The 25,251-nt window shown below is 41.0% G+C and overlaps 1 protein-coding gene across 7 annotated transcripts in view; it reads left to right on the top strand.

Annotated features, from left to right (window-relative positions):
• The window catches only part of LOC124412675 (protein Fe65 homolog), a 169,075-nt gene that overhangs the window by 70,290 nt on the left and 73,534 nt on the right, over window positions 1-25,251 (top strand). Inside the window, exon 1 of one of the 7 annotated variants that reach the window (XM_046892755.1) lies at window positions 10,637-10,915. The exons of the other annotated variants lie outside the window; for them this stretch is intronic. Within the exon in view, the coding sequence (XP_046748711.1) occupies window positions 10,894-10,915 (22 nt within the window). The 5' untranslated portion in view covers window positions 10,637-10,893. Of the gene's footprint in view, window positions 1-10,636; window positions 10,916-25,251 lie in introns of those variants that run through there. 7 annotated transcript variants of the gene reach the window in all.

The raw sequence follows: 25,251 nt of genomic DNA on the forward strand, positions 1-25,251 counted from the left end.
AAATCTCTTAACCGTGGATATACTTGCAGTCAATTTCTGAACAGTCACAACTCAAAACACATACACACGTTATTAGTGTATCAATTCCTCTATCGAATAGAACATGCTAAGTTTTCAGTAGAAACAACATTACGAAAACTGTGTCGCGATGTTACGTTGACGAGTGATTTTACTTCGAAAATATTATAGAACTGGCGAAAAGGTGAACCAGACTTATCGAATTGACGGACAATTTAATTTTGCGAAGTAGAATTTGATAAAATGTAGATTTGCTTAACTGAAGAAATTTTTTTCATCGTTCTTATCTTGTTCGAAGGGTGTGTGGGTGGAAAAGAAGTCTAGCTGACTCCGGGCGAGCCAAGCGAGAGCTGTTTATTTATTTTATTTGTTCGCGGGGGCTTTAGGCGAGCGCGAAAGAAACAAATTAATGTATGGCCAAGACCAGGAGGAAGGTAGCAACGTGAGAAAAGGCGAGATAGCCTAGCGGGAGAAAGAGGAATGAGAAACTATAGGAAGGAGGCTCAGCGAGTAGTGGAGCAGGTGCAGGATTGATAGCAGAGGGAATTGGAAGCTAATTAATGCCTGTAAGAGGGATTACCTTCGAGCAGAAGCCGCGCGAGCCAATAGCAAAGACCCGGGTCTGGCTCAAAGAATTTGGACAAAGGGAACTCCGCTCGGGTAATGGAGAGTTGTGTGATTAAAAGTCTTCCTAGTTCACCCTCTCTTCCCTTATTTTTATCAGTGCCGCCCTCCCGACCGTTCCTTACTTGGAATGAGTTCTGCGCTATTCTTGTTAGTTCCCGTTTTCCATCGTCTGCCATTTTTCTAATTCTCTTTTGCAAGATGCTCCTGATTGCTCATTTCGAACACCAATTAACCCCCGTTTTAGTAACCGTTAATTATATCCCTCGCTTCTGGCACATTCGAATCCTCGTTTTCCTTATTCTTTGCGCGAAGACCAGACATTGAGGAAAAAAAGTCATCCATATACATAGAAACCAGATGAGAAAAGGAAAAAGAAAACTAATGCATGTTTGACACTCCTGATCGACTTGTCATTGACAATCTACGCCCATCGGTCATGCCCGAATGTACCACAACTACCAAGCGTCATTTCAAAGGATCTTTTCATCCTGTAGAGAAGTTCCGGGCGTCGGATTCTGTCAGGACATCAACAATATAGCCTTGAGTTATGGAACGACGTGTTCGATGCCTCGCGCAAGATAATCCATACTATGCATACCAGCCACATTTTCTATAGAAAAGGAGGACCCCGTTCGATCCCTTCACGCCCTGGCTTCACCACCTAGACATTTGCTCCGTCATACCACAGCTCCTCTGATCTCTGCCTGGTAACACATGATCTCGAACCGAAAAGTCATCAGGTCATCAGTCGGGGCATACTGATTCCACGTACACCAGGATGGTCGTATGGTCATCGGAATGGCGCACGAGGCGGTTGTCAGTCTTTGACAGTTATAGTCGGTACGGTTAGTAAAGCAGCGTCAGTTGAGGCTAAGAAGCAATTCCCGTGGGATGAATTTATGGGTGGTCAGGATTAGCGGGAGCTCGCGCAATAAAAGTCTTTGCAAGCCTCTCTACGGCGGCACCTAGCTCCGTGGTAGCAGCACCGTCGTCGTACAAGGATGGACGACCGGGTGGTATTAAAACCCGAGAATGGCTCTGTTTTCCAGCCACTTTGCACCGCCGCCGGGATCTCGGGGAAGGAGCCGAGTGACGCGTTCCGTTCTGTGTTCTGACTTCAAATGAACGCGACCCTAAGAAAAAGCGAGGTCTTCGGAGGCGGAGGAGAAGCCCGGAAAAGGCTTCGCCTACCTTAGCAACCCTATTTACTAATGTTGCCAATTCCTCCTGCAGGCCGGAATAAACTCGTTGCACTAACTGAGCCCCGGGCCGCACCCTGGGTCTCGGTTCTTCGTAAGTGGATTACCGGTCCCCGCAGTGCGTGGAGCAGGATGGTGGGTCGAACCTCGAGGTTGTACGTCAGTATTGGCTTACATTCGAGCCAAGATGCCGACGTGATATCTCCAGAGGGCTGCGTCGACAACCTAGCCTAACTCCGTCTCGGTCCGGCTTTCTCTCTCGATCCTTTCCGAGCCATGTCTGTCAGTTTGTACACTTGCATTCCCTGTACATGACGACGCTCGTTCCGTCACCGGCGGCTCTATCTTCTCCCGTGCGGACTGGGAAAATGGAAATGATTATGACGAAAGTTGTTCAACTCTAGGTAAACTGCTGTATTACGTAATGTTGAGTACCTATATACCGTCTGCCTCGAGTCACCGGAGATTTCGCCAGTGATATCTTTATTCAGAGAGTGCAACCAGATGGGTATCGTATCTTGTATGATACACTTCGCCGAGAGTGCCTTGGGCGGTTATTAGATTTCGAAAATGATCGAAATGTAGTGAAAGATTAATATCCCAATGAAAATTGACTGTACAAAACGATGCTTGTTGTTACTCAAACGATGGTATCAAACAACCAGTGAAGTACATGACAAAGAACTGTGCTGGGCACGAAAATTTCTTGTGACTAGCTCGTTTGTTACTATTGTATCGATCTAAAGGCGAGGTTCTCACTCGCATGGGCCACAGATTACGTAGAGTACAGAAGATCTGCATTCTACAGTAAGCCTCGCCTCGGCAAGTATTTCTGCGATTTTAGATCCTAGCTGCTTCAGACAGCAGGAATAATTTGCAATTATAAGCGGCTTAACCTTAATTTGATACTAGCAGGTGTAGAAAGAAGGTGTTCCAAGCTAACTGTGGATCTTTGGTCTACTCAAACTCCGCCATTTTTCAGGAGTCAGGGTTTTAACCGAATCGTACATCACGAGTCATGGAATTGGACGAACTATCAAAAAATTCGTCCATAGTATTACGATTCGTCTTTGATTTTTGCATCAAGACGAAGCCTCGACTTTCGATAAATGTAAAACCGCATCAGATTCATAACGTATAATCGCTGTAATACTCACGAGCTCACGAGTGGTGGGAATAATTTTTTTTTTGTCTCATACTATACACGCGCTGGAACAATGCAGATAACAAATTATTTTCCGTCTGAAACGGAAATTGCCGACGGCTAATCCATCGCCTCGGACCCCGGCTGGCAATTAGTTTGAACAAACTGACGGAAATCGATCGGACATTGCTCGCTCAGAGTCCGTTGTAGGCACGCCCTCGTTTTCCTATTCATTCCAAGTTTGGCAGGTTTTTCAATGGGACAACGGCCTTCTGTCTGTCCTATAAATTCCAACCGCTAATCAGACTCTGAATAGCATTGTTAAACGCTGTTTTGGGCAACCGATACTCACGCCTAATCGATTTGTCCACGTAAAATCTTAGGTGTTAATGCATGGCAGAGGTTTTCGGTTCTCTGTACGAAACATTCTAAACCATTCTGGCCTGCCCACGACCCTCGCCATTTTGAATACCGTTTCCCTGTTTACATGCTTCGGGGCATGAGTAAAAACCCAATTTCCAAAGCTTTAGATTGGAGAAAAGAAAAACAAAAAACGGTATCCCAGTGATTGCACTGTTGGCCAAATCACTGTTGTGAGTATAACTCATACTCAATTTTAATGAAACAGAAACAGTGAATTCTTCGTAAAAAATCAGCAAAATATGGGAACCTCGAGTGAAGGTGGGCGTGCATTTAATTTCGGATATATACGAGCGAATGAATATCGAATGAAAAATTTCAGTAAAACAGAAAAAGGAACAAAAGTGATCAGTGGAAAGAAATTCTTCATCGAGAACTGAACACGGAATGCAAAACCCCGAGGCTGAAGATGTTTTTTCTCCTACTCACTTGTGGATCAATTATCGTATTTTTTTCCAAATAAATTTGCTCGTATCTCCCAAACTGAATGCACGATGAAATGTTGGTGAAGAGAGATGCAGAGAAATCCAAGTCCGCCATATTTCATATACCATACGCGGGCTGCACATCGGCTCGACCATTATGCAGGGAGGACGATGGCGAGAGTCTCGCTAATGTAATAACATTTCAATTTGAGGACGGAAATTGCTTTCGAAACCCCCCTGAATCACTGCCGGCCTGCACCGCCTGCAACGAGATCCCCGCTGCTGCCAATGCCGCTGGACCACTGAATCTTCCTATCAAATCCAGACACCCACCGTCCTCGCAGTCGAGCCAGCAGCCTCTATTATGCAATGATCGAATTAATACGCCGGTGCAGTGAAATGGTCGACGAGCGATTTGGGTGCGAGTCGAGATTCCCTGCAGTGGTGAAATTTCCCTATGGTCAAAACTGCGAATGGTTTTCAATTACCGAATTTAATTGACTGAGGAAATTTCACGCTGTTCGTTGATATCCTAAAAAAAAAATATATTTAAAATTAGAATCACTCGGAGCATCACTTACAATTAGAGCAGTCTTTCACGATATAATGAGTATCAATATTTTGAGAGACGTTGGATTATTCCGATAAAAATTTAACTACATAAAATAAGAGATGGTTTCTCATCAAATTGTAGAATCTATAAAAGACAATATCATCCTCAATTTATCCGCAACATGAAAAATATAGCCGTAAACACGATAGATTTTTAATACACTTATTGCAGGGTGGGGCGTGGGGGGAGGGATTCTTCACACGTGGCAAAAAATATAAGTTATTGCTGCAAACAATTTTAAATTGAAGCAGCGAAAAATTTTCTGGGATTAATCAGACAGAAAACATATCTTTTTATCTCGAATGACTCTCTTTCATAGAGTAGTATGTATAGATTGCGGAAAGTTTCTTCAGGAAAACAGCTGCAGAGTGTTAACTCCGGATAACACCGATTATGTTTCAGTAAGCAATTTTAATAATGCAATCATCTTGGATGAATTTATCTAGATAACGTGGAGCTCCTACGACAATAGAAAATTCTACCCTGCGACAAGCTCGCTCGTCTAGTATTCTGAACTGACGTTTCTCTCCATTACGGGATACACTTCGTGGATCAAAAACCAAGCGCCGGTTGAAAGATGGCTCCCAATTAACCCCCGACTGGCGACATCACCCCCTTCAACCCTCAACCCCGGGTTCGAGTTTGCATGCAAACCCCGCCCGAGTGCAATCGTGCTTTAAATCAGCGAGACGCGCTTTTGCGTCGACTTCGAACTCTTCGAGGCCTTTTTTCCTCGCCTAGTTTTCTCGCTGAACGGAAGCCGTTCGTCGCCGATTGATAGACGACGATGACGGAAGTGCAAACTCCGTCGGGATTCACTCGCAGCGCGGTCTTGATCGCCACTTACTCGCGTCAACTCCTGTGTCTACGCTTCTACGGATCGAGAGTTTCCTCTCGTTTTACCTGCAGTTTTCCTCCCCCCACATTTTTACCACCCCTTAACACCGTCTAACGATTCTCGCCTCTGTTTCTAGGCTCGTTAACTCGATGTACTCGACGACTACGACGACTGCAAGCACCGCTCGAAAGCACGGCTTCGGTTTCTTTTCACTACCTTACGAACGAATCCTGCGTCATATCGAATCCATGGGATTAGTGATAGTTAGATCAAATCTACCCGTTCATTTCAGCAGAACATTTTTCTACAAAATTCAAATCACAATTTGTGAAGAATGATCGAGCAGCTGGGATTTCGTTGCTTTCATTACCTGCGTGCACTTGCAAGCGACGGGGATTTTATGCAGGCTCAAGTTCGCGCTGCGTTTTTAATTGCGAAATAATTCAGGCGTTATTTACATGCGCGAAAGAGACAGCAGTTGCAGTAGAAGTTATCAGACCGTGTTCTACGGACCTTTTTCTATGCGCAATATTTCCTCATAAACCTTTCGCCGGTGAAATTATTTTCATTTGTAAAATAAAGTTGTGACGGAAACGGTATTCTCGTCATCCGTGTGGCGAGATAATTTTTAAATCATCGGCTATCCGATCGAATATTGAGCTGCATATACGCGACGATATCTGATCGCGCATATCGTGATTAATCAGTGAAGTATGACGTATGCAATCAGACCGTGGAGAGAGGAAACTGCGATAATGAACCGTTAATCATACCGTAGCCTGCATCTGTCACGCCGCCTTGATTCGAATCAAACTTTAGGCATTGGGCTCTGAATTATTCTTTGACAATCATATGCTCAATCGAATGACGCAGAATTTATAACACGTAGAACGCAACTGAAAATTTACGGAATTCATTGCAATATAAAAATACTTGAGTTATACCCTGTTAAGAACCATATTTCTGCATGCATAACGAGAACGAGGTATAAGTGCAGGGGCCAGAGGTAAACGAGGAGGAGAGTGCGATGGAAGACCTGGCACTTTGTAGCGATAAAAGTATGTCGCATTAATTAAAACGTACTTCACATCATCTCTATATATCTCTCTCTCTCTCTCTCTCTCTCTCTCTCTCTCTCTTCCACGTTGGCAGGTAGCTGTAGCACATTTACGAGGACTCGCGAACAGGCGTACAGCTGTATTCATTTCGCAACTTATGACCTTTTTCAAAACGTCACCACACGTCCGTTTGGCAATCGCGTAACCAACCTACACTCGACTAACGTTGGCTAGTTGGACAAAATTTCCATCACACAAATTAAAACGGCAACTCTGCTGAGTGGGATTGTTATTATATACTTACCCAGAATTTTCTTTTACAACCAGTGATGAAGAAAAAAAGAAAAATATTTACCTACTAAGCGAAAATAATTACGATTTACGAGCAATCTAAAGACTTGTATACGGCTTGAAAATGACTGCAGGTATACTCGTTTAAATTTCAAACGTTTATTCCAGCAGCTTCAGGTTGTTCAATTAAAAAATGAACACGGTTTTGTAATTGCTAATAAGAAATACTGCGGATATTTCTATTTTTTAATCAAGTTGTTAGGTACTTGTGAAAGAGAAATTTTCTGAAGATTTCCTCATTGGGGGTGAAAGAGGGGGGAGAAAAATATGGCATACTGAAAAAGGAATTGGTATTATTATATAACGTACGGGGCAAGCGAAATTTCCGCTAAATTGAAGCAAAATATCTCCACTGGGACAGAAATGCCTTGAGGCAAAATCCTGTAATCCCAATTTCATGTGATATACGAAGAATCTTGCTCTTTGGTATTCTGTAATAGTGAAAAATGCATAAGAATCTGGACCAAAGCGTCTACTTCTTGCAGGCAGAATTTTGACTCGCTTTGTAATCTGCTTACGTACTTCGTACGAAATTTTGTGTAAAAATTCTTTTCTTTGCTTCAAAGAATTGACGCAACTGTACTGATTGCGAAGAAAATGTTTTTCTCCTAAATTTTCATTTCGAATGTTGACATGTGCATTCATCGCAGTAACTTGAAATAATTATACCGCATTTTCTCGTTTTTGTGGAAAGTCAAGCTGTATACATATAGATGTATCTTAGCATTACGGAATTACAATAATTCGTGTCACAAGTAACTATTGAGTGTTGTCATTGCTATATTTGTATGTATATATACATATGTACGGTCTACAATTATAAACTTTCTTCCATGCTAGTCGATCTACCTCTTCGTATTGTTACAAAGGGTTAAATCACCCCTTATGTTTTCCCCTTTCTTCGATCTAGTACTCGGTACAAATAAAAAGCACTTACGGACTATCAAATGTTATTAAACGGATAAATTTACTACGTGAATATAGAAAACTATTGTTCAAAAACAGTCTTGCTTCAAACTTCCAACTTGAAATACATACGTGTTGCCAATGAACGAACATTTCTTGCCTCTTAATTTTTCGCTTTTTTGGTCACTTACTTTCTTTTTATAACAGAAATGGATAATCGAGCCCGCGGGTAAGTCGAGGAAATTTTTTATTTGCTCGCGGTGAATTTGGCACGCGGGCAGGAAAACCCGGGAATGAAAGTTTAAGGACTCGGGGAAATGTAATCGGTCCGGCAAGTATAGAGCTGTCAGTGCAATGGTCAGGTTCGGCCGTAAATACTGCAGAGTCCCGCCACGGCCGCGTCCCCGCGGTTAACCTCATGTACGTGCTCGTCATTCCGGGGTCGCTGACGTGACTGCCCGTTACAAGCACTCCTAGCCACAAGGTGCCCGTCCAGAATCTTGGAAACATATTGGCGGCCAGACAGCGATGGATTATTCTTGAGGAAAATTTTCTCGATACACCCCCGATTAATCCACCCTTCTCTGTGTGGCAAAATTAGAGAACGGCGAACAAAGCGGCGGGAGAAATATTGCAATGGGGGGGAGGGGAAACGTCCCCCGGTGATGATTGGAAACCGATTAAGCTACGCGGGGACAACCTGCTGCCAACCGAATCAGGCCCGGTTGTTGGCGACAGTTCGGCTGCTACGCGTCAGCTGATATTAATTTGCATTCGATGATACTTCACTCCGAGTGCCAGTGACGCGTATTTCTATACGACGATTCGATCTTCCCAAAATTTTTGAGAGAACGTTTCATCCTACAATCACCCTCAATTTCGACTCAGTTTAAAACCAGTCATATAATTGACAATGTGAATTCGATGAATCCTCACGCGTTTAAGAACATTTTATATTCTAATAACTGTACGAGCAATTTATTAACCGCGTTCAGAGTTATTCGTGAGAATTGTTGAAATATTCTGTGATTCGTACAGGTTGAGAAATACCCTGAACAGAAGATCAAAATCGATATCCACCCCCTATCGTACGATTTGATATCGCGTAGAAACACTTTGTGGCTTCCTGAACGTGAAAACGTAGCTTCCTTATCTAAAAAACAGTATATTCAATTATTCTGAAAGGATTTTTACTATAAGAATAATCAACGATCGCCGCAGGCTCTCTTGAATTCTGATTTTTTACCTCCCATCCCCTTGTTCAGCATATACACACACCGTGTAGATGCGTGTAAGAGGGTGTTACGAGTGTGCGTGGAATTTCTGAGGAGTTGGCGTATTCAGCGATGAATTTTGTATTCGGTGGACTGGTACTCATTATCGGTATCGCCGCACACGGTTTGACATTGACTAATATTTATGGTAGAGGTAAATGAGCGGTAAAATCGACGTCAGTAAAGCTGAAAGGCAGAGGTTCGTGCAGCATGAAAATTGTCGCCGAGCCTTTTGCCATCCAGAAACGTAATTGATAAAAAGCTGGATTATGATTGATGGCCTTGAAGGTATATATAACGTGTAATGCGAGAACCTGATGCGGTTAGATTGATGAACGAAGAAATGTCCCAGGCACTCACGTCCTCCCTGTTCCTTCAGATGCCTGATTCACGCTCTTCACTTTATTAATACAAATTGCCCGGCGCATAATCACATCCAAGAAAAAGGCGAGACCGATGCATCACTCCGGGCTACAAAGACGTCTGAAAATCCGACGCGAAAGATTTAAGAACTACACCTTTCACGAGAGAACGAGGATTTCAGATACTTCGACACCCGTTTCTGCTTGCTTAGAATCTGTAAAGTATTGTATACTTCGTCGTTTATCATTCTAACGCCGGTGTATAATAATGGAAGAATAAACCGTACGAGTTGAGGACGCAATCTCTCAATTTCTGCGTCCTCGGCTCATCGTCAGTCTGAAAAAACGAGTTTCAAATGACGTATACATTTACCAGCAATTCGTCTTGTTACGTGCTGATATAAAACGTTATAGACCGTGTGCCACACTTTACACATGGTGTAAAATTTCATTCGCTGTAGCAAAAAGCGTACAACTTCTGGGCGAATGAATCAGATCAAAGTGTCCATCATTCGCTTATGATCATCGTTTTCTGGTTCGTGCAATGCTGGAATGTATAAACAATGTCGTCGAGTATGTCGATTATATCGTTTAAATAAAATTTCACTCGAATCAATTCGGCTTCAGTTTCCTACAACAATGGAAGAGCCGCATGCATGCATATGCCGATCGCGAAATGTGAATCAGTCATGCGCCAGGTAAACCCTCCGCACCCCCTTCTTGGTCTTGAATGAGAACCGCTGGATGACGTCATCCGGGTATCCGATTGGCTGGCGGAGGGTCACGTGACCACACCCTCGGGCACCCCGAGCCTCGGAGGGGGTTGAAGGGGGCGCCGCGACGCTCAGCAGTCACTGCGAAGCCCGCGACGTTCGAGCGTCTCCCGGTTTACAGTCGGTGCTGCAGGCAGGCGTTTAGGGCCGATGCAATTGCAAAAAGACTGCAGTTGGGCGTCCGTTTTTTCGAATCTTTAAAACGGGATGAGTCTTCGAAATAAGTTGAGAAATACGAGTCGACGCCTGACGTCTGCTTAACCTGTCGGGTTTCAAATTAATACTTTTATTCCATCGTTCCACGTCGGCACGCACGCCTGTCTAATAAACCTCGGCCATTTCTATATACACAGTCATACACACGCTGACGCATGCTTACACAAACACACACACGCATACATACATACATAAACACACACAGACGCACACATGTACCCACATCGTTCGTTACGCGTAGGTTTTGAGGGGAAAAGTTTATTCCCATTAGATGTATATTAATTATCTGCAAGTTATTTGAAAAGTGAGGTTCGGTTCAAGGGGAGAAAAAGAAAAACAAAAAAAAAATAAAAATAAAAACAGCAATTTCAGATTTTTTCTTAAATTGTAGAAGTAAATATTACGTCTTTCGTTTTCATTTTATGAGTTTCTTCTGCGGTATGAGCCTTAAAGGGTATTTCAATAAGTTGCTAATTTTTCGCGAAACAAACGTTACTTCGAGGGTGACGTAGAAAGTGCGATCTCGTGTGATCAGACGAACGATTTCGGTGATAGTTGTTCATAAATCACCTGGACCGAATATGAGTTAAAAAGAAATTCGGAACTGTTTAGTGTAAGAACAGTTTAAGTAGCCCGAAAGTAGTGGCGAGAACGTTTGAAATAATCACGATGGTGCTTCACGGTGTAAATCGTAAGTTTCAATCAACCAATAATATACTTATAGTTTATTGTGTGTTAAATTTTTTGGTGCTCGAACCCAATTCCTGTAAAGCACATTCTGGTGTAAAATCAATCCCTCGGCCACGAGACTTCAACGATCGTATCTCTCGCTACCAAAACGATTTAAAAAATTCAAAGAGAAAGAAATTAAACATGCTCCTGACCAGCTGAACGCGAAGTCAGCTAGCGCAATGTGGGGTACCATCTGCCCCCGTATACAAATTCAACCACCCCTATCTTTTTCCCCGGACGATCGCCTTTCGAGGCATGCTGTAATTTTTTTTATTGTATTTTTTTTTTTTTTTGTATATCGTATTTGTTTCTTTTCTTTCAACTTCATTCCTGCATCTGTATAACAAGAGGCAATGAATTTCCGATTGGGAGCAAAGAGAGTGAAATACAACACAGCGAACAAAAGATAAAAAAAAAGCCGTGAAAATCAGAGACTACAATCAGTTATACAATACCGAGCCTAAACCTGGAAACAAACCATCTCGGCGCCCGCAGATAAGGCAACCGAAGTTACAATTTGCCATCTCGCGAACGAAATTGTAACGACCAGTTGCCTACCTGTAGGCGCTAAGGTGGCTTGTTTCCACGTTCATTATTATTTATTTCTGTATGTACGGAATTACGGAGTGGATGATGTAATCCATGAGAAGAACTTGGATAAAATATTAATTCCTGTGGAAGGAAGGTGCGAATAAGAGTGGAAAAGAAGAGAGAGAGAGAGAGAGAGAGAGAGAGATACGAAGTTGTACGATGTAAGAAATATTCAAGATGGCAGTGCGTCTACGTTCGTTGTTTACAAAATTTCCTTGCTCCAACGATTGCAAATATCTCCGTGACCGGAATACAAATTTCTACCAAAATTCAATCACATTGAAAGCGCGAATACCCAAATCCGTGAGAAAGATATCAGCGGGACGATATCCGGTTTGGGAGAAAAAAAAAAGTAGGCTTACGTATATTTTCAAGTCGCGTTATACCAATTGAGATAAGAGAGAGTGAAGTAATAAGAATGAAGTAAAGCAAATTATCGAATCTCGCGACGCAGCGCCTCGTTGATTGGTCAAGCACCTCCACCTACCTCACGTACCTACGTCCGTCGGTGAGCCTTGCAAGGGATGAAAATTCTACCCCGATAGGCCGGCAAACACACGCCTACATCTCCGTGGCTTTCTCCTCCTCCTTCGAGACTTTCGGATCAACCTAACCGACCGCCGATATTGGAGTGTGGATTTGCATTTTATTACTTTTTATTTTTTGCATCGATCGCAAAGGATCGGAGAGACGAGGAATCGTGGAATCCCTATATCGAACGGAGGAGACAGACATGCCGAGGCACATCTGCATATCTCTATACATATATCTAGGTACACACATATAGGGATGCACACGTACATGTACTCCCGAATATCCGAGGAGGGGGGGAGAGAATTCGAGAATTCTACGCCGTGCAGATAAAATATATACGCACACACACACACACGTACAGCACATATTCGCCGAGCTGAGCATCAGCCAAAGTAAATCGAGCCCTCGGGCATCGGACCCTTAATCTAGGGGTTCATTTTCATATCCTATCTGTGCCCCGTATTCTTAGGTGTCGAGTTATTGTGCACGGCGTTAAGCGATTAAGAATCGTAAATTTGATTCACCAATTCTTCTTCGGCATGTAATTTACTGACACAGTGGTCACTGGCCTGTTAAAAATCGGGTAATCTTAATTAGTTAGGTGATTTTGTGGCGGTATGGAACGAGATTAAATGAAGCTTACCTCGTGAAGACGTAAAATATTTTTATATCCCCGAGCTCTTCGTTCCATGATCATTAAATAGATCATTAACGTGTCTTGAGTTTTCGAACTCCGATTCATTCGGAGCTTCATTTATTATAGACTCCAATTGGCGACATGAGTTGAAATTCTACTCTCGGAAATTTATTTTTTAAAGTACTTTGAGTACTTTCCACGATTTAGGGGTTGAAAAAAATATTTCCGGAAAGAATGTAAAAAGTTTCACAGTCAGAGGAAATCGTCAACTCGTTTTCATTTGAGAACTATCGAAAATGATCGGCAGCGATGCAATCAAGGTTCAAAGTTGCTAGAAATTTATTTTAGTTTATCGTTTATCTGAAAATTTTCCATTGTTTACGATTAGTAAATTAACTCGAGCTCCGTGCTTTTTTTTTATTCCTCCTCGCGATTAGATCACTATCGAAAAACGTCGACAAGAAATTATAACGATTCTGTAGAGAGTTGCTGTATCGAAGATTCATACGCAATGCACGACTTAGAGACATTTCAGCGAATATTCAACAGCAGGAGTAACAGGGGCTTGTGCATTTCGGCTTACAATTTACAGAAAAGATCTTCTCGCGATGAATTAAAGATTTTTTAAGAATTTTATACGCTCTTCTCTTCCTTCGTTTTCTTTTCCCTCTAACGAGGGAAACCGTCGTGTCTTCAATACACAAAAAGAGCAGTCGAGGGTCTTATTGATTTTGCCGGATACCTTATCAACCCCACATTGCCAATTAAGCATTTTTACATCTCCGCGAATTTCATCTATCTTCCGTTATTTCCTTCTTCATCTCAACTCGACATAGGGCCGATTGAAAAGCACATCTGCAGAGGTTTCAGCATTCTCATTGAAAACCCTATATCCTTTGAATCCTCTTAGCTACAAAGTTTCACAAATCTCCTTACAATCTTGTACTTTTTTTTCACCTCTTTTTTAATAATAATTTCTTGCGTTACGAAAATGGAAGTAGAAATACGACGTGGAAAATATCTAATGTTTCGAATATTAACGTGAAATCTGTGGCTGGAGAGAAAATAGAATGTTCCTCGAATCTCTTCCTTCTTCAACATCGTCTTGTCACCGGTAGATTCATGATTTATCTGCAGTGTCACTGCGTCTGAAATCTGCATGCTTGTAAAATCAGGGACTCGTTCCAGAGAGGAGGTAGACAGGTGGATACAAGGATACAAGGCGAGTTTACGGAAAGTGGATATAGAAGGGAGGCTGCCGGGTGCTCAGACTTGCTTATAACTTTCGGGGTAATTAAGTGCGTAGCAGCAAACTTGGTTAAGGTGGTAATTGTGTTTTATAAGGAGGTTCGCGAACGCCGAGACTACAAGGATTTCTATTATACGGATACAGAGACAAGCCGCTTCTCTTCGCTTCTCTCTACACCTTTTCGCCATGATGCAGGAAGAAGATGGATAGTTTCAAAGATAGGGAATCACCGTCGAAGCGACGCCATCAGATATCCTTAATTGCGGCATTATTCAGGGGCTGCAAATTGACTTTTCTTTCACACCATAAAACATGCTCGCACTTTTCACCGATAGTACCAACGACCCACGGATCGGTTCTTTGGAAATCATGCAGGTAAAATTTTAGCGTAGAATCGAGTTCCACGAGAGCGTTGATTATTATTGGCCACTAGACCAGACCTCCTCCCCCCTCGCTGGTAACACCCTGCATTACTTTACCCATATAGAACACCGTGTGCGTCATGCCGGGGTAAGCGAGTCAGGCTTTGACGTGGAACGCCCACATCATCATCGATGGGTGTAAATTTATCCTGCCGGACGACCGCGAACCCTCAGGTGCTACGCCTCTTCGCCGTTCAACCCCTGCACACTCGACTGTCGCAATACCGCGTGGAAATTGTCGCTCGAATGGATGGATATATATCTATAATAAATAATGGAAGAACTTTGCGGGCATTTGAAAATTCATGGTAGTAGGTATTAAAATAATGGGGATTCAGACTGGCTGTTGATACTCTTGCACTTTGATGCACTTCTTCTTGCAGGTTGAAAATGAATACGCGGTGAACTGAGTACGATGACATTTTTCAATGTTTTTTTTTTGTTATTCAAATAACTCAAAAACTTCTTGACCGATAAAATCTTAAATCTAATCAGCTCTGAGTTAAGAAATGCCTCGTTGACTGAGATTAAAATCATCCAAATCCGGTCATTGGTTGTCCAGATATCGTCGGACAAAATTGATCACACAAACAGACATCTATCAAAAAATCGTCGGAGGTGATTCCCTCGACCTTATTCTTTTTTTTGTTGAAAAAAAGGAGTGGCAAGTTAATTAGCAATCAAAGTGCGGAGCTTATATTATTGGTATAACGATGTTGTGCGGCACAGTGCACGAAACAGAGATTACAAGCTGAATCGTTATGTTTTTTATCTTTATTGTCATTTCCTTTGGGAGGCGGAGTGGCGATCCATAAGAAATACATACTGACGAACCGGCAAAACGGAACGAAAAGACGCGAAACTAAAAATGAGTTAAAGAAGTAGCGGAGATCGAAGGTACAGTGGGTGAAGAAAAAATGTTGACCAACACGTCAACGTAGGAGGAGAGGGGAGCTGAGAAGAAAAACTTTTACATGTAACTCAAACCCGGCCTGTATGTGTGCGCCTGCGTGTATACCTAACAAAAGGAGCAAGGGAGGAATGACAAAAAGCTGTTACCCCTCATTTGCAAGTTAAAGAGTGGAGCCGAATTTTATACCACATAACGTCGCGCCGTGGTAAAAGCGAGGGAGTGACTCGACCTCCTGGAAATCGCGATGACGCGTTTTTCCGGTAGGTACAGGTGAAATTTTCTTCGTAGTTGGATGGACGAACCTCTTCGTTTGCTCAAATTTTTTTTTTTTTTTTTTTTCATGAAAAAAGAAGAAAAAATCATGATAATCGTTCGTGATTGAAATCCATCACGATGATTGAAGTAAAATAGTATGTTTTATTTTTATTCTTTTTTTTTTATATTGGTGAAAATCCATTCGTAAGTCTGACAAGCTGCAACCTTAAATAAGGTACAAGTTACGGAACTTGGACTGAAATTTTTTTTATTCACGAAATCTGTGTACTTCCATTTAATTTTTATACGAAAGATGGAGTTCTTTTTTTTCGGCGTTTCAATTTTGCAACGTCTGAAGCGTGGGGTGAAAATAGTAGGGAGGGTTTGATCGAGGCGAAAAAGTAAGAATGCAAAGAGGGGGGGGGGGGGAAGGAGTATATGCATGCACCAAGGGTAAACTGGGGTTGATGCGAATCCGATAATGTTGTCGGAGGATAGGTGCAGTGTGTCGTCGGAATTGCCGAGAAGAGTATTCGCGACGTTAGACGCGATTCGGTGAGCTCAGAGGGTAAATATTAGATTTTTATTTGCTTTGGATATTGCAGGAGAAAATATCCCAGCTATACTCGTCTCGAGGGAAGTTCGCCCCTGGTCCTCGACCCCACATGATATCTCATTGAAGTCATTCTAGCCTGGTCTATGGCTCTACGCGTATATATGTATATTGTACATATTTACCGAGTCATGGACATTCACCTTTTCGTATTTACATGATCCAATGTTTGTATACCTACGTCGTAATCATGAATATCCGTTGAAGTAGTATTTAAGAAGAGAGAATAAAAAATGATCAGGATTTTTCACACATTGACGAACAGCAATTCATTTTGACAAAGACTGATTGCGAAGTGGAAGAAATGAAAAAAATAATATATAAAAAAAAGAAACCATGAATAAAAGAACGATTATGTGAGTTAAGATTCAAGTCTTTCAAAATTTTGTATCAATTGAAACACATCTTTGTCGTCGAAAGTGCGAATCATTTTTCTGTTAAGGAAAGTAAAAAAAGCCTGTCAATTGAAGTCGAAGCAACCCAAGAACTTGGAACCCCGTGAAAGTGAAAATCCGTATATTTCACAATTCTGGCGGCTTCGGGAGTAGTGCTTAGACGATTATCCGCAACGAGAAACTTAAGAGTGAAGGGGGTTTTGTCTGGAACAAAGAGTCGAGTCGAAGGGGATGTCGACTGTGTGGTGTTCGGTATTGGCGCTCTTTAGGAAGGCGAAAGACGGGAGCGAAGTGTGCAATTCGGAGGGACAAAAGTACCAGCCAACTCGATATTATGCTTATGCACAGTTGCTATCATTATTATTTAATATAATACTAAGGCTGTACGGGGTGTACATAAACTTTTCTAAACATGTAATACATGAAAACAAATTTCTGGAACTAATAGAGCACCTTACGGCTTCAACTCTCATGCATAATACATGTCATGGAGAGCAATATGTTGCCCCGCTGTTATTTTATGAATCTCTTGGCCCTTTTCCCTTTTCCACTTTTATTTTCTCTTCTCTTCTCTTCTCTCTTCCCACTTTCTTAAATTCTACACCCAAGGCCTCGCTCCTTCCGTCCTGTCGCCGAATCGCGAAATTTTGATTTTCTTTGTATGTGGGGTACGAATCGGAAGATTTTACCACAAAATTCTTACTTAATGCTAAACAAGTAGCGAAATTGCAAATCTGCGCAACTCAAAACGTCGGATACTCGGCGACATGCAATATTCTCTAATCTTCGGGTAATCCAAGCTTACGTTTCGTCGAGAGCGGCTATCCGGAGATTTCTTCCTTTTTCAATCCATTCGTTATTTCGCTCTCTTCCACAGCTGCTGCTGCTGCTGCTGCTGCTGCTACACTGCTGACAAGGGAATTAAGCCAGTATCATCACCAGAAATATATAAACCCGTATTATTATCTCGTTAATAATTTGAGCCCGTAAATTCCATTTGATTCATACTACGTTCGAGGTTGATACGGCACTGTGACAGCGATGAAACACTGTAATCCTGCGTCATAAATAAATAAAAAACCATTGATTCGTGTCAGAATATTTTAAATTATATTCCTATCATTCGTACTGATTACTCACAATTTTCATAAATACTTTTCGCGCATGACTATGACAATGTAATTAAAATTCGTCAACATTTTTTCTGCAGATCGATCAATGATATTAAAAAACGGGCGGGATATCGGGTTTAAAAAAAAATGAATCATATACTCACAACAGTGCAGCCAACGTTAATGACTTTGTAAATAAAATGGCGAGTCAAATACCTGGCATACTTAGTTTAAGCCTAAAGTATAATAATTAAGAATCACAAAACACGAGGTCCTTGAATAAAGGAGTGCAGACGACGCGTATTAGCGCAGGGCATAAAGCGCAAGTCGCGTCCTCTTGTCTATAACATATGAGATGCAGACCTTGCGACTACAAAATATTGCAAGTATAAGTAGCCGTTGGTATTCCATACGTCTCCGGGGCACCAGCTGCTGCTGAAACAAGCCGGTAAAATAATTTACCATAAATTGGCCGGAAAGCGAGAGACTCCGCGTTATACGTATCGGGAGTGGCGCTTCTGCGATTTGCAAAAAGTAAAGAGGAGGGGAGGGCGGAGAAGAGAAGAAAGAAAGAAAGAAAGAAAGAAGGGGATAAAAATTCAAGACTTTTCTTGCTTCTCGCAATAAGTCCAGACTGATTTCCGCCCTCGGCCGTTGCCTCTGATCGCAACTGTTGGGACGAGTGAAAATTTTCACCGCCAAGTTCGGCCGATCTCCGTATTACCAGCGGAATGCAAACTCGAGAGGGTCTTCACGCCGGGGTTCCAGACTGTTGGGGACGGGGCTCTGGAATGGGTAGAGATATCCAGGCTATGTCGGGAGAATTTTGGGGATTAGGGCTTGGAAATGGAAGCTATGGATATCACTACGTCCCGGATAGTCGCTGCACTTGTATGGGTGTATCGTCTACACGCTCTCGCTTCTGTGACGCGGGGCGAATATTAATTTCGCGAATTTTGTACAATGTTGAAACCCGCCCTGACCGCATCTCGCCTGTCATTGGGCTATTCAAACGTAAATTGGCATTTTACGGTTGGAAAAAATGTTTCAAAATGTATGGTGTGTGAACATCCATACAAAGTTTTGTACAATTTCACTTTAATTTACAAGCGAAACGAGTTATCAAAGAACACAATGTGTGTGGAGCAAGATTAATGCGATCCCTAGTCTGAACAAATAGTTGGAAAAAGAGAAATAAAAACGTTCAAAAAATTTACACCAATTTTATTTGCGCCAATTACAGTGAATATGAATGAAACATTAACGTGTCTGGTACGAAGAGAGTCGAGCCTGAATAAATCCGAATATCATAAACTATATCAGATATCAACAATTCGAGGGAAGGCTTTATGATTTGAACGGTCAAAATAATTCGACTTTGGTCCTTTTGATCCAATTCTAATCAAATGTTGTTAGGCTCATTCAACTCGCTGACCAGGTATCCACAAACTGTCTAGAAAATGTTCAAGAAATCTTACATTACAGAATGGTTATAATACGCAAATCTAATTATTGACGAACATCTGATAAATCGTTTCTGGAGATCCTTACGATAAACAAAATATGCCCAAATGTATTAAAATCAAATCAAACATACCGAAGTCGAATCATTTTGAACATTCTAATTCAGCTTGTCTCACATTCTTGAGATCTTATTAGCTTGTGCTATTCGAATTCGCTCAGATTCACGTTTATTATACGACAAGCACGTTGTTCCATTCGTGTTCAGAATCATTTACAGAAATTATATTCCTCGAGATTTTTCGAAAATATTTTTCTGACATTTTTGATTCAGACTATGGATTTCATTCGTATTTACAATTTAACTGCAAGTGAAACGATTTTAATGCTATTTTTTCGAACAACCTCAGAGTAACTGTATAAAAGGTGATTTAACAAAGTCGATTATTTTTATTCCAAAGTCACTCATTCAATAGTTTATAAGGTAAGATGAAATGAGATGAATGTTAAAATGTAAACCCTTAATATTAACATCTAGAGGTTCCTTACCCCAATTCACCATTTCCCATTCGTTTACCACAAGTAAAATTTTGGTTGTTATTTCCGAACTTTACAACTCGCCAGCGAGTAAAAATACAGAAATACCCGAGACATGTTTTTGTAGAGAATTAAACGCTCTACAAAAAATATCTGCAGTTTTCCTCCAATAAATCTACTATTTCGAAAGTTATTCAACGTCAAAGTTGAACTTTAATTTATATAAACTTTTGAATTTTCTTGAGTTTAAACTAATCGATCTTATAAATAAAAATTTCAACGCTGACGTTGAGAGTAATCGTAAAAACACAATTGAATTTATAAAAGCACATGGCTTTCCCAGATAGATCACATAGAAATTTTCAATGAAAAATTAACCATTAGTTAAATTTTGCTATCCTTATTGCTCGATTTAATCATAACTCAACGTCAGCGTCGGAATTCTTATTCATATGGAATAGGATATAGCCGTTCGAATTTAGGGGAGTGCGCAAGCGTCGAATTATCGATCGGATTATCGAGCCGAACCACGTGCGGCAGAGCCGGGACGATCACTCTTATCTCAAATTTTGTGAATTGAACATCGTATCGACTCTTGTGTCAAATTTCGTACGTCGTACATCGTATAAGCCGAATCGTCTTTGACTTTCGTGTTAACCTTTGTAAAAGCACATTGTCATACGTCGTCAACAAGTTTGTTTCTTGCAACAGATCTTTGTTAATTCGTAAACGACTCTTGTGTCGATTTCGTGATCGCATCACGCGTGATTTTGTCAATTGTATAATCGTATTGGTCGTTACCAAGAAATAAGTGAATCTTGCGTGATTGTTAATTGTTAAGTGGACATTGTGTATTGCGAACATTGTCGACGATTTACATCGTTCAACGCCAGGCAGATACACAAATAGTCGGATTTTGACAACAATTTGTAAGTAAATAAACTTTTATATTCTGTGCAATTTTTTCTTTCTATACTCTTGGAAATTTTAATTATACCGTTATTAGGGATCCCAAATGAACTCATCTGTGAATAGGGTCTAATAATTATTTATTTATTATTCCATGATTCCATGAAATTTTCTGACAAGTCTGATAGTATTGTTGTTAATCTGACAATCAATGTAGGTAATAATCGAAATGTTGCACACTTTACTTGATAAGAAATATCAAGTTATTGATACGAAACAGCAGTACATAGACAAAAATATCTAAAATCGTGAAAAAATTCCACTCTCGACAAATTTTAAAGCCTTTTACGGATGGCGCAAGGGATGATGAATATCTGTTAAAATAGCCGAATTATCTTAATTGCCGGTAATTTTTCGAGATAATCCGTGACGAAGGAAGAAAGGAAGGAGGAAGAGGGAGGAAAAATTAACCATCAAACGTCTCCGTCTTTCCAAGCACGTACAATATTCCTGTAATAAGAAATTACGATTCACTAAGCCGAGTCGTTCTGCAGACGACGCGACGGTCTTGTGGCGAAAAATACTATCTTTAGTATTCGCAATAATAATCGTCAGAAAGTGGCCGTTTTGTAGACGATGACGTTGCCTCTCTTCCTCAGCTCCATTGCCGCTGCCGTCGTTCCTCCCTCAGGTTCCAAGATAAGAAAACGATCAGGAAGTTCTCCGCATTCGTCTGAATATTTCCACGGCCGCGCCGCGGTCACCGAATTACTCTTTTCACGCCTGCTGCTATCCTCCTTGTCGCCTTAAGTGAAGACGTTATTGCGTGCCTAGAATTCCACCCCCGCTTACCTCCCTCCCCTCCATCACCTCGTTTTCGCCCCTCTTTCGAGCGCTGAAAGAAGTTCGTTTTCTCCGTCACCGTCACAATTATTCCGCCTTCTAACATCCATTATCACTGTTATCGTCATCTTTCACACGTAAAATACTGCTAGTTATTCAGTCAGGATTAGGTAAACCCTGATAAAAATTCAGTGCTAAAAGAAAAATAAAGAACCCCTTATATTATAGACTTTGGCAAAATATATCGGAAATTTCCGTGTAGGTACTGAAATTGAAGAGAAATTTTTGTACGGAAATAACTGGAAATCTTTCAATTTATAATCAGTCTTCACGATTTGCTTCTTAACTTATCAACACTGCCTCACTGCTTTTCTACCATGATTTTAATTCAGGCAAGAATTTACAGTTCATTTTCGCTATCAAAAAGCGCGTTATTGAAAACTACACGATTGTACTTTATCCAGTTATTTGTGAGGTATTTTCAGTTCCCAAAGTTTCAGAATCTAGGTAAAAACTGCACGATGTGCAGGATTTTTTTATTTTTACACATAAAGCTGTAGGCGTATGACATACATCAAATAATTATTACTCGTTAGGTAAATAATTAACGGTTGGTTCTGCAGGCGAATATATGCCTGAAGTTCTGTACAGGCAGACACTGTGCACAATTTTATTTGTTATAGTTACCTAACAGAAACTTCTAACAGGATAAACATCGATGCACTAACGATTCAAATTATTAAAAATACAATAAAACTTGGTAACCGCGGTGCAACCTTCTTTGACGTCGTTGATATCGTAACCCGGAAGTGCCATTCCTTGTTTTTCCATGCAAATCACGCCCTACGTTTCGCATATTTTTATGCCTTCGCTGCAACTATGCAAACGGAATTACATCCTCGCGACATTAATAGCCGGCAGGACGTTTGGGAGAATTCAACGTTGTTTTATCGCCGTTTCCATCGACTGCGACATTAATGCCGTTCACATCCGATGCTCGTTCGATTCTCGACTGGCGGTTTATTACTGCGGAACACGACGTGTCACGCCCATCAGAAATATACTCGACGATTGCGTTAATCATGATCTCTGAGACCATCCCCTAGCCTCCCGCCTTTCCACCGCTTTATTCGGATTTATGGGGTATCGGTTATCCCCCTATTTTCATCCCCTACCGCGCAGCGGTCATTCGGCCAATTTATTCCGGTTATGCCACATCCTGCATCGGGTCCAGGCCCTTATTTCGCCAATTGAGTTAAATCAGCTTCCCGGGAATAATAAATTCTCACCCAGACCCCGGGCACGAGGTACACTTATTTTCTGCGCCTAATTGGACATCGGCAAAATTTAATCTGGAGATTCGATTTTCAGATTTGTGAAAATACATCGGAAAATATGCTGAGAATCTTTCGTACCCGATTACGAGACGTGAAATCGTATCAATTTCGATGGAAAAGTTTTACGGTACTAATATAATTGAACGTTTTTTTACAAACCAAATACAAATCGCAACTATTTAGAGCATTGTAAATTTTCAGGGTAAAGATAAGCCACCAAAATATAGTCTCGAAGTACCTAACAACATCCGCCGGAGGCACAGCCGCGACGCAGCGCGTGGCTATCATAAATAATAATGGTTTCGGGTTCTCTAACGTATCTCCAAATTGTTGTAGGAATACCAAATGCTAAATCAATAATGTTCCCCGCTCGGTTCGATCATGAATACTAAATTTCCATTGCGCCAAAGTGATTTCCGATATACGTATCTACTAGAGCTATAGAAAACCGTCCCGAGGACTAACCTCCAGGTAGCGTATGGATGGCAATATCATGTGACGGCTCATACGTGATAAGAAAAAACTGTGGACAGTGTGATTGTCGTGAAAGAAAGTATCCTTTCCCAATTCCTCATTGATTTTTCCTACCTCCGCCGATTTCGAATTCTAGTCTACGGTCTTTCCAATTTCTAATCAATACACTCTGTAAGTGATTCAAGTCTCTCTCGGATATCTGACCCAAGTCTCGAATGAAATATAAGCTCGCGTTATCTTACTCTGCTGTGCGTAAAAAAGAGAGCCTCCGGCGAAATTGCTGTGTCCGGAAATTTTCAATAGAACTAAATTCGCATCGGGCCTTAAAAACCACGAAAGACGATCTCAAAGCCGAAAAAATGTTTTCATAAAGCATCTTTCGGTCTTTCAAAGGTTCCAGACTTCCCGATCTTATCTTATTATTTTTCTATCTTTTTTTTTTTTTGAGCAACATGTCGAGCTGTCACGTGAATTTCATTTGGGATTTCTAGATTAGGATCACCTTAATTTTTTTATGGCCTTGTATTCGAAAAAAATAATAACGAATTCTCACATCGAAAGGGCGAAATATGCGTTTCGATATTTTCTTTCGGATTCGAGGACGTGAAAAATGAAGACGATCCTAGGGCATTCCTGCCAAGGATACCAGTTTCAGCAGGATTCAGTTAATCTATCCAAAATGCCATAACTGTCCCCGGGGTGGGTTTTCCCTATTAAGAAGCGCCCTGGCTGGGTCGGGCTATCCTCCTCACACCTTCCGCCAACCCCGTACAATCCGGGGATGATATCCCTTGGTCGCAATTAAACCGATGCATAATACAAAGACTGTGATACTCGAGGTGCTCGGAACATTTTACATGAATATTGCATATCGTACTGGAGCGACAATTAATCGCGCCTATGACTCGATCGCAATTCACCCCTCGCGTATTTCAGCAGGTTTGTTCCTTTTATGCCGCAGAATACGTGCGTGGAGTTTAGGAATTTACGGTGTGACCGAGTACAGTTGATCAGAATTTCCTGGTTTCCGTTTTCGAGCTAACGATGCTACAATCATATGAACCGCTTGGCGTCCTGATGTAACTAAAATTGTGTTTCGTTGTGATTGAGTTTCAGTGCAAACGGGACGCAAACTTTTGAACACCGTAAACGCAGGTGAAATCAAGTTCGCTGAATGTGTGTGAAAATTCAACTTCGCCGATAGATTTTGCAGTAAATCCTGAGCCAGGGTTGGGTGGGGGTTAAGAATCAGAAAAATCAGAATGGTTAGAATTCCGAATTTAATAAAATCGAGTAACAGCAGGATAGTCTGAATCTAACGTGTCCGAAGTTTAATGATTTATGAAGTGGAACTTACAGTCAGATCAAAAACAACTCTTGCAAGAAACACGTAATAAAACAGAGGCTCAAGAACAGTTTCACGAAGCTTAAATCTATAGTTAGCTTATTTGGATAAAAAATTATGTTAAAAAATAGGAAGATATCATATATTTCTGTATATAGCATTATTTCACGAAAAAAGTTGATTAACAATAGCTTTACTAAAAGTTTTACTCGTAAATAAATTCTCCACTAAACATCTGAAATCATGAATCAGATTTTACGTGAACAACAATTTATTTGTTATTACCTTAGTCATGATTTTATCATCTCTAAATTATAACGCTGTACGATTCAGATTTTTTGTACCAACTGATTAACTGAGAAAACAAAACTGTTTCAAACAATTTGAAGGTAATTCATTTGTTAATAAATTGAGCGATTTTTTTTTTTTATCGAATTTTTATAGACGGTTTGAATTGTTCGAGAAAAAAATGGCCGGATAATGTGATTTCTTTGACATTGTTTGTAACAAGGTGTTTCAATGTGAAATTGAGTATTTCAACGATTTTATGAATCATGAGAATTTTTCAAATAACTTTTTGCATGTATCATTGCATCCGGTCGATGCTAGGATATGACTGAATTTTCTGAACATATGGAGTATTCCAAACAAACTCAAGCAACGTTGAA

This window comes from Diprion similis, chromosome 11, assembly GCF_021155765.1.
Source record: "Diprion similis isolate iyDipSimi1 chromosome 11, iyDipSimi1.1, whole genome shotgun sequence".
Lineage (NCBI taxonomy): Eukaryota > Metazoa > Arthropoda > Insecta > Hymenoptera > Diprionidae > Diprion > Diprion similis.